The sequence below is a fragment of the Antedon bifida genome, chromosome 4 (assembly GCF_963402885.1).
Source record: "Antedon bifida chromosome 4, ecAntBifi1.1, whole genome shotgun sequence".
NCBI lineage: Eukaryota > Metazoa > Echinodermata > Crinoidea > Comatulida > Antedonidae > Antedon > Antedon bifida.
Window position 1 is genome coordinate 23,276,297 of NC_136229.1, and position 11,182 is coordinate 23,287,478.

Consider the following 11,182-nt stretch of genomic DNA (forward strand, 5'->3'; position numbering starts at 1 on the left):
TATACCCCGTCACGGTAAACTTATATCATGCAAATGCGCCCTTTTGTTTTTAATGCTTGATTCACCCTCAAAAGCTTTAATTAATTATCTGCAACATTATTATATAAAATTTATGTATTATGTTATACAATTTATTATATTTCTATCAACTCTCCCAATACCGGACAATCCAGAAAGTCAACATTTCTTCAAAATTCTTTCCACTAAGTAAAACATTCTGAATATTCTTGAAACACGACTTATCATTTTGGCCTAGCCTAAGGTGGTCCAGACATTTTGGACTAGTCTAAGGTACTCCAGACATTTTGGACTAGTCTAAGGTAGTCAGACATTTTGGACTAGTCTAAGGTAGTCCAGACATTTTAAGCCCAAAGTTGCCCGGTTTTGAGAGAGGTGATTGCAGTTCATTTATTTGTTATTTTTTAATATATATTCTTTACTTTCATATTTGATGTTACCTCATTATATATTCTCTTTTGTTTTCTTGTTAAAATTATTATTTTTACCATCGTAATCTGATAGATGCACCTAATTATAATCTTGCTTTAGCTTTTAATATAATATTTTTTTATTAATTCAAATTATTCCAAATATTATACTACTGTAAATAGCAGATAACTATAAGAAAAGATTTTATTCTTTAATAATAGTAATAGAAAAGTTTCATTTAGAACATTCTTTTTTCTATTAATTATACAATATTTTTTTATTTTCACTTTTAATACTATTAATTCAATAATCAATTTTTTTATTTGAGTATTCATTTTTCTTAATTTAGTGTTAGTAGTATCAATGAGGTACACATAATAAAATAAAAACTTATAATGAAATATGGTATCTAGTAAAGGTCATTGACCACAGAGACATCAAAGTAGGTTCTGACATTTTGTATATGTATTGGAATCCTATAGCTGTAAACATAATTTGATATTTTCATCAACATTAAGCATTAATATAAAGCCACCAGAGATCTAAATATAGTGGCGGAGTGGTTAAGACAAAGATGAGTAAGGCATTACCCTGGTGTACAAGTTCATACAGCGAAAAAAAGTGACTTAATTGTCAACACTGACATGACGCTTTGAGAGAAGAATGTAGTTGAAAAGTGTAAAGCCTTGTCTACACTATCAAACTTTACTGTATGTGACAGAAAAATTTGATGTGCCCATATATGGACATGATGGTGTCATATCACTACCATATTTGGGAATATTACTACCATATTTAGGCACATCACACAAATTAGTTTGATAGTGTAGACAGAGCTTCATATGAGCAATGATCGTTGGATCATTAATGAGGTTAAAACATTAATGATTCATAATTTATTATTATTTTCTAGAGCATCAATTAGACTTTATTTTTCATTTCTTATATAGTAGATCATAGTAGACTCATTCATTAAGCAGAAAAGTTACTGTAGTATGTGATCATTTTCTTTCCCCAATGAATATTATCTTGCCTTGAATCATTTTTGTGGTCCATTTCCAGTTTTCACTTCATTGTAAGACTGACCATACCATAATACTGTACTATATTTGCAAATGAGTAGATTATATTCTTTAAATATATCTAGTAGAAATACCAAGTATTTATTTAAATGTAATTGAATCTGTTTATTTTTTTTTTGGCATGATTCGGACACAGGAATTGTGTATTGAAAAACATGATTCTGACCAATAGACCATTTTAGATAAAATTGTATTTTTTAATTGCTGTTCCTTTATCATTAAATTACATTTGTGTGTGTTAAAAATGGTTAAACTGAGTTGTTAGATTAATCCATTATTTTACAGGGGCCATAGTAGATTGTCCTGATCAGCGAGGTAGTACAGCTTTACATCTTGCTGCACAGTATGGCCATGAACAGCTTCTGGTTACCCTGCTGGCAAATGGAGCTAACCCAAAAAGGTAATGTCTGTGGATAACATTTCATTTGGGAAGTTTGTTGATTAAATGTATAGTATATTAAACTTTGAAAGTTTGTATAATTACATAAAATAGGTATTTAGATGATTTATGTAGTTCTTACCAAAAAATATGATTTAGTTTCACTAGTATATAGAATTTTTTAACATTTATTCTTTTTAATTTCAGATGTGGTGTAAATGGTATGCTGCCTCTCCATCTAGCAAGTTTAAATGGTTATGTTGAATGTTGTAGGCGTTTGTTAGAGGCAGGTAAGTCACTTCAGGTTCATATCGAGTAAAAAAAAAGGTAAGGTTTGGTACAGTAGATGGTATTTAAAAAATTCACAAATATTACAGTATTACATTCCATCTATTGCAGTGTTGCAGTCACAGTACTCCTCCAATTATAACCACTTTGGCCCACCATACACAGTCTCAATACTCACAGTACTATCTCTTTTAGTTAATTTATTTCAATTTGTGTGTCTTGCTTTCTAATGGTATGACACACCAAATGTAGTCAAGAATTTACAGGATTTATATAGATAATAACGTATAATGTATATTGTTCTGCAAAGGACTGTTGTTGCATAAAAACCGAAAAGATATTCTCAATTTTACTTGCCTTTTTTAGGTATCACATGGTCTACCTGGCTTTACTACCATAATAATAAATGCATAATAAACAATAACATATTGTATGTTCTAAACTTTAATAAAAGATTTGCTATACTTTCCATTCATTTATTTACATTTCGCACTGCTTCATTTGTTAATCGCATCAAAAATGTTTCACAACCATTCGTAAATAATCTTAAAAAAAGCTTACGCAAATACTAATATTCACAAGGAATGCTCATCCATTTAAAAGCATGTTTTATAACTTTTTATATACATACTCTGGGGCGGATCCAGAGGGGGGGTCCACGGGGTCCGGACCCCCCCTAAATTTTAAGGGTGCCCTTTTTTTAGAGGTTCAATATTTTATTTGTGTGACATATTTGTGTGTATATTAGTATGCACAGAGTAGGCTACACTAACCCCAAAAATAAAAACAGAAATTTATCACAATGAGCGCGATGTTAAGTTACGGCGGCCGATCAAAGAGCATCGTGAGAGGTGGTGACGCGTGATGATCTCTACTTAAACTTCTAAAAATAGATCGTTTCACATACTACAGAGGGCGCATGTAAACTTTTTACGATTCAACTCCGCGTACGTTACCATGCGCGCTATGTCATTGACTCGATTATTTGTCCATTGGTAAACACATTTTTATGTATTATTATTCTGAAAATAATTGAACTGTAAACATAATTCTTTTGAGTATTTGTTTATTTACATATCATTCCATCAGATCAACTATTTTTTATTTCCATTACATCCAACCAAACATGTAAAAAATGTAGTTAAAATATCGTACTATCTAGCGCGTACGACCATACGCGGTAGATTGTTTACTAAAAAATCATCGAAATTAGACTATTCAACCTTGTTTTTGTAGTTGAGCCTCTCATGACCTGGGATTTGTTTGTCTTCCTATGCCAAGATAATATAGTTCTACAAGTTGAAGCCATGTGCTTTTTTCTCTGAGAAATATTTATTATAAGTGCCAAAAAAAATGTTTTTTTCTCGATATGAAGCCTTTATTATTCAAATCTTTTAAAGAAAAATCACACATACCATAAAGAAGGTTCATTTATTTCATTTTTGAAACAATATTTGTGAAAATTACGTGAGGCTCAACTACAAAACCACCATTTTGTGATATGATGTCATCGTAAGCCAATCAAAGCTGAGCTTTCCCGCGATCGGCAGAGCTCACGGTTGAATGATTTTGGATTCTGGCTATTTGATTGGTGGACGCGAATCACCCACAGCGGAATGTTTTCTCTCGCGTGTACCAAGAAGTCACGTGATCTCTCTGTACTGAACGGTACTACACAAATTTAGAGCAATGAATTTGTACGAATTCCGTTAAATAAACAACTCTATATATTTTATAAACATTTAATAACATATTTTATTGATATTTCCAATGTTAATATATAAAAGAAATTACTATAAAACGTAATTATATGTAATTATTTTAGCGAAAAATGGCGCAATTTGTTTACAACGTTCGTGGCTAAAAACGATCATTTTCGGCAATGTTTTAGACCCTATATTTCGAAAACTACAAGTCAGATTTTCGTAATTCTTTCTTTATTGGAATATTGAAACAAAATACCAACAGATAATGTTTAAATTGGTTGAAAAATAACAACTTTTAATTTTGCATCGTTATACCCTGCTAATAAGTGTCATTTCCGGCGAACTAGAAAGGTGCCATTTATCATGGATTTTGCGTGCGAGAGTGCCATTTCCGGCCATCTAAGTGTGTCCTGTAACAAAATTCGCTTCGCCACAACCCCCACCATGGGGGGGCTGTGGCTCAAATACTCAATATCTGATGTGCCCTTTTTATCGGCGGACCCCCCCCTCTCAAAAATGTCTGGATCCGCCCCAGATACTTAAACTGGGAACATGTTGATTAACAGGAAAATAATATTAATATAATAATATACCCTGTTCTGAGTGCTGTATCTCCATGTATGACAATATGTATTCAGTTATCATAGGCAAGTTCCATAATACAGCATCTCATGTGCATCACACATGGTGCCTGTATCATGTAAGGTAATACGTCCACAGTTAGGTTATGATGTGTATACTATTGCCTATAAAATGGACTTATTTTTAGTTTTATTGATTTAAACATTGTATACACTCTGTAGGGCAAGTTAAGAGACCATGTCAAAATGATTCTACTGCAATAAATATATTTGGGATAAACTAAATCATATTGCAGTAAAGAAATGTAGTTACCGCAGTAAATTAGATGAGATATAATGGGTTCCACTAAATAACAAAATTGGTTACTTTTAAATTTATGGATATTTTTATTTGATATTAGGTTGTAATATAAATGAAGTGGATGACAATGGAAGAACATGTGCTCATGCAGCTGCATGTGGTGGGTAAGTAAGCACGTACTTAAATCTATTAGTTCATGATCAGCTTGTTATGACCATTGCCATTGAAGGACATACGATTACACAAGTTAGAGCATAACTTCCCCCAACATTATTGAATGATGTGTTAATTTATCTGCAGGAATGTTGACTGTTTAGACCTTTTAATACGTAGTGGAGCCGACTTTAACATTGTAGACAAAGAGGGCAGGACAGCACTGCACTACGCGGCGGGCAATGCTAATCATCAGTGTGTATTGTCATTGGTTGCCATGGGAGCATTTGTCAATTCAGCAGACGCACGCAATTGCACTCCTTTGCACTATGCTGCTGCCACCGACGCTGAAGCTGAGTAAGTTAATGAATATTCATGACATTTTTATGTATTCATATCTTTATTATCAAACTTTTCTTTTTAAACTTATCTCAATATCACAGTTAATGAATATCCATGGAGTTTATTATGAATATTAATGTTTATTACAATTAGTGTCTTTGGAAGTTTTGTATTATTTATTAATATTATAGTTACAGAAATGTTTTAAATCCAAAATATTTCTACATTTTCCTCTCAGTTGTGTTGACCATCTTCTTCACAATGGTGCCGATGCGAGTCTACGGGACATCAATGGGTACAACGCTGTCCACTATGCGGCCGCACACGGACATAGCCATGTTATAGACAAGGTATGATGCTGCTATAAGAAAGGTTACTGATAATAAAAATTATATGTGAAAGATAAACTAGTTAGAAATAAGATTCCAAATTAAATTGCATGTTAAATGTGTACTATATTCTTCTTATTATTCTATTATTTAGCTTTTGAATGATGGTAGAGCTGACTTACTAAACAGTGCTGGTATCGCTCCACTTACAACACCACTACACCTTTCAGTAAGTAACAAGTAGAATTCAAGTATAAGAAATTTGTTTAAATATATAAGAAGCCTATATTTAGTTGTAAAATAACTTTATTCTGATATATTGTGATGACATCACTAAAGGTGATTTTTCAACCACAATAAATGGAGCTTAAGTTGCTTGGCTATCAATCCCAGTGTCCTGGGTTCAGATCATATCTGATGTTGGACAAATCCAAGGACTTTTATATGCTTTTACAAGCTATATACATGTATGCTTGTCTTGGGAATAATATTGGCAGTATGCATAAACAGGGAATGATTCAATGATTAAAGATCACTTCCTCCTAATTTTTCTAGGCTTATAATGGACATGCTGATGCCTTGAGTGTTTTAATGAGGTCAATTATTAGCTTAGATATCCAAGATGCCAATGGACGGACACCACTGGATCTATCATCTTTCAAAGGTCATTCAGAATGTATTGAAACATTAGCAATCCAAGGAGCAACGATCTTAGTACATGATTCAGTCTCTAAACGAACTCCATTACATGCAGCTGGTAAGAATAAGAATGTTTTACATTAATTTTAACTGAAACATATATCTATGATAACCAACAGCTCAAACTACTCCTCACTGTTTCTATTTGAGAAGTATGAGAAGATATTTTGCGAGCAGAGCAGCAGAGGAGATCATGAATGACCAGTTATTTCAGTAAATATCATATATATTTACAAGGCCATAGCCACCAGTAAGGTTGGTAAGGTTTCAACTTGACCATTCTTTGAGGCCTTTGACAACCCAGTGGCTTGAACAGAGACGGTTCCCTTTTATTGAGGAAATCTGGACCACTTTATTTCTTGTGGTTACATCACTGATTTGACATACGATAATAATGATTTGTAATGCCCTAACATTGCAGTATCACTAAAATGTGTTTTATTTTTTATGTTCTTCAACTTGCAGCTTATAATGGTCATGCCGAATGCCTCAAAATTCTAATAGAGAACGCCGAGTCAAGGCAAGCTGTAGATTGCGTTGACGAACAGAACCGTACGCCATTGATGGTAGCTGTAGCCAATGGTCATATAGATGCTGTGTTGTTGTTACTCTCACATAAGGCTAGTTTGTCTATTGCAGATATTAATCATCGAACTGCTCTTCATAGAGGGGTAAGTGTTCACCTTTAATTCTACTTGTTCATATCATGAAATCTTAAATTATCCTTAAATCACAGCATTAGAAATGATATTATGATAACTTGATATGAACCATTCTCATCATCCTCATAATCTTTACCAGCATCATTTTCTATACTACTGTATAAAATTAAAGCAAACAATTAATGTCAACGTTGTTCTATATCCTAGGCTGCTAACGGACATGAAGAATGTGTAGATGCCCTCTTACAACATGGTGTGAAGACATCTACACGTGACATAAAAGGTCGTACAGCACTGCACATGGCAGCAGCATGTGGCCATGTTGGTATCCTAGGAGCTCTTCTTCAAGCTGGCAGTACAAACCTTTTGGATAATAGAGGCTACACACCACTTCACTGGGCAGCTTACAATGGTCAGCATCTTTTGCTGTTTTTTTTCTCTCTGTTATTAAATAACAAATCTTTTTGTATGTAATCATTATGTATTGCTAACTGTAATTTAATCAGATAGAATAAAGAACTCCACGTAAACATATGCGGTTAGAAATGGGATTAAATGGCAAAGGCCCTCCTAAATTTAGCAAAAACAACAGTTTAACAACATTAAGCTAAATGTATTTCATTTCAACACCTGTCCCCTCTCCACCTTCCATCCTATTTTAATATCCTGATAGATACTGTACTGTGTATTTTTCAGTACTTCATTGTAAAATTATTAAGCCTTGCCCACCTCTTCCCTATTTCAAAATCATGATAGATATGATATACTGTGTATTGTTCAGTACTTCATTGTAAAATTATTAAGCCCTGCCCACCTCCTCCCTATTTCAAAATCCTGATAGATACGATATACTGTGTATTGTTCAGTACTTCATTGTAAAATTATTAAGCCCTGCCCACTTCCTCCCTATTTAAAAATTGATTCTGCCACTGATCTATTTTTGTTTTTTTTCTTAGGTCATGAAAGCTGTGTGGAGTTGTTACTTGAACAGGGTCAGCATAAGTTTTTTGAAGGCAATGCTTTTACAGCTTTACATTGTGCTGTGTAAGTAATGTCCAAATTAAAAAACAATTAGTATTTATTTTGCACAAATTTGACTGTATTAAAATAATTTCATCTGGTTTAAAATATATTTATAGGAATAAATATTAGCACCGAAAGGTTTTGTGCACAATCAATTTACATTTTATATATAGATATTTCACTGAGATGGCTAAGATTTGTCTTGGAATGAATTTTTATTCAAATTGCTACATGAGCCTTATTAATATGCATGATTGACCCTAGTGGCATAAACACAAATGTATTACTGTAATTTGATATAATGATAAATACCCTGTAATTGTTTATGATTAATTTGTATAAATCTAATTTCTTTTTAGATTAAATGATAATGAAACATGTGCTGAGTTGTTAGTTGAATCCCTTGGTGATAAAATTGTCAATTTACAAGATAGCAAAGGAAGGTTAGTAACACTTAATATAATCATTTATTTTTACCATATTTAACCAATACATTTACCCATTTTCACAGATTCTCTGTACTTCCTCTGTAGTTCCTTGATACAGCATCACATATTTGTCACACAATACAACTGTATACTGAATAGTAGGAACTAATTGTTAAATTAGGTTATGCAGTACTTGTTAAAGTTAAAACTATTGTGTCACATGTGACATCTGTATTGTGGATTTTGCCAGGGATACTATTAGAGGTTATGACATTTGAATGAATGAAAATCTGCTACTATTTTATCACCAAACCTTTTTACATTTTGACCTAAATATTTTGTAGGAAAGGATATTTTAATATTCTTTGTTTTAAACATTGTTTAATGTTCATCTTCAGTGAATGATCGTCTTATAATTTAATAATCAAGGTTTATATGTTTTTGTCTATAGGACAGCATTACATGCTAGCGCCCTCAATGATCAGGTAGAATGTTTGCAGTTTTTGTTACAACATGGCGGTCACATAAATATAATGGATCATTACGGCAAGACGTGTGTAATGATGGCAGCAGAAACTGGCTCTGCCGGGGCTGTTGGTAAGTTCAAGATTAAATGAGTTATCATGTACTGTAGTATTATATTGTAGCTTTTGCTTTCTGATGACATAGGACCTACGCATTTGATTTTAGCCTGGTCCTCAAAACCACCAAAACTGAGGAAAAAAGTGAGAAAATACATCCAAGCATGCGCACAATGATTTAACATGACATACCTTGATCGTCAGAAATCAAAGACTCCCTATGAAACCAGTTTGTTTATTATAATTTCTCATATACGTAAAAAAATTTAATTTACAAGGTGACATACAATAAATAGTATGTAATTTCTGCAGTAGTGTAATATAAATCTTATCATTTGTTTGTATTTTAAGAGCTGATTGTAAATGAAACTGATGTAGATTTAACACTACAGGATAATGAGAAGTCAACGGCATTACATCATGCATGTATGCAGGTAAGTTCTTATGCCTCATTATGCTTCATTAATTGTTAACAAAGTGTTATTACCTTATAACCAATCTTAAATTAGCTCTGAAACAAGTTACAAACTCATAATAAGTGAATTTAAATTGATTGGTATATTTATGGTTTCATATATTTATTCTAGCAGCAGAATAACAATACAATAACATACAATGCACAATATAGAAATAATTAATATATAATTATATTTAAATATATGAATAATAAGATGGCGCTAAAAGTGAAAGGGAGAGTCATGAAAGGAAGTCCTATGTAAAAAATGTTTAGCTCTGATGACTTCATCCTTCAAATGGAACAGTAAGCTTAGGTACACAAATGGCCATATACACATAAAAGCATAAACACATTATTTTTGCATAGTATGTTTTCTTGCTCTCTGTCTGCTCACAGAAGGCCCAGTCCTGTGTCTGCCCACAGAAGGTTCATTCCTATGTCTGCCCACAGAAGGTTCATTCCTATTCACCTAACCTCTCTGATCACGGAAGGCCCAGTCCTGCCCACCTTGATAAGCATTTAATTGTGGATGAATGCTCACCTAACCTCTGTGCTCATGGAAGGCCCAGTCCTGTGTCTGCTCACGGAAGACCCCAGTCCTGTGTATTTAATTGTAGATGAATAAATATCATATTAACTGAATTAAAATATTATTACCACAGAGAGATTATGGCATTTCAAATATTATTCTCTATGAGTATTGGAGACAGGTTTGTTCCTAAAACTAAATGGGTATTTTTGGGTTTTAAACATAAATTATCACTTTCAATTATACCGTAATCTATTTCCCTCATCTTCACTTCCCCTTCCTATAGTTTCAATTTTATGCAATTACTTTGCTGTAAATTTTCTTATTGGTTTTAAACATCACTGACTCTTTTAAACTGTGAACACAATCTGATTAAATAAATGTTTTCCTTTTTTTGTATATTTTCTAAATTGAAATGACAAAAAATACAAACTCTTTTATATGAAACACTTTTGATATCACAGTATTTTTATGGTGGTTGAATTTATTCACTTTTTTACACTGAAAGATCCATTCGTCTTTATGTAATTGATTACAATTACATTTTCAAGTGGCGTACAAAGTCTAATAAAATTTGCTACGGGCTAGTCAACCCGTCTTTCTTAAAGGCTGGGTGGGTGTTTAGTGTAGGGCATGAGATTGAGGAAAAATTACCTTGGCAAGTATTGTTCAAATTTACCCTGCAATTGTATATGTAGTTTGTGTTTTATTTTATAATAAATTCATTGTTTTTTTTTATTTAGAGACACGAAGGATGTGCATTGATGATTTTAGAGAAAATTACCGATCCAATTATCATTAGCAAAGCAAATTGTGAAGGAATGACGTGAGTATTATGTATTCATTTTAGTTTTGTTTTAATTCTTTCCCTTATTATTTATTTCGTTTCATCCATATGAAAAAAGATCTTGCAAAAAGAAAAAGAAAAAACAAATTTGCATCATTTATCTAAACATTTATTTCCCCATTTACTGTTGGGTTTAGTAGCCTATAATTACAAGCTGTGCTTTCTCATAGGCTCCTCCAATTATCTTCTTTTTATGGAAGTGAAACAAATAAATGAAATGATAATTTTGATTGTTTTGTTTCAGTGCTTTGCATATAGCAGCAGCCAGTGGTTTAGTAGCTGTAGTCCAGGAACTCATATCCAAAGGAGCTAGTTTATTAGCAGTAGACAATAGAGGTAAAGTATCTATTTATTTTCTAGGCATGT

At 32.6% G+C, this 11,182-nt stretch overlaps 1 protein-coding gene across 3 annotated transcripts in view; it reads left to right on the forward strand.

The window, feature by feature from the left end:
- LOC144841032 (uncharacterized) overlaps positions 1–11,182 on the forward strand; it is a 28,691-nt gene that overhangs the window by 12,928 nt on the left and 4,581 nt on the right. For all 3 annotated transcript variants that reach the window (XM_078697183.1, XM_078697181.1, XM_078697182.1), the window contains 15 exons: positions 1,797–1,911; positions 2,098–2,180; positions 4,867–4,930; positions 5,067–5,276; positions 5,500–5,611; positions 5,745–5,819; positions 6,146–6,347; positions 6,755–6,960; positions 7,159–7,363; positions 7,908–7,995; positions 8,334–8,417; positions 8,854–8,999; positions 9,335–9,417; positions 10,713–10,795; positions 11,061–11,152. In XM_078697183.1, coding sequence (XP_078553309.1) covers positions 1,797–1,911; positions 2,098–2,180; positions 4,867–4,930; positions 5,067–5,276; positions 5,500–5,611; positions 5,745–5,819; positions 6,146–6,347; positions 6,755–6,960; positions 7,159–7,363; positions 7,908–7,995; positions 8,334–8,417; positions 8,854–8,999; positions 9,335–9,417; positions 10,713–10,795; positions 11,061–11,152 — 1,848 coding nt within the window. The remainder of the gene's footprint in view (positions 1–1,796; positions 1,912–2,097; positions 2,181–4,866; positions 4,931–5,066; positions 5,277–5,499; positions 5,612–5,744; positions 5,820–6,145; positions 6,348–6,754; positions 6,961–7,158; positions 7,364–7,907; positions 7,996–8,333; positions 8,418–8,853; positions 9,000–9,334; positions 9,418–10,712; positions 10,796–11,060; positions 11,153–11,182) is intronic.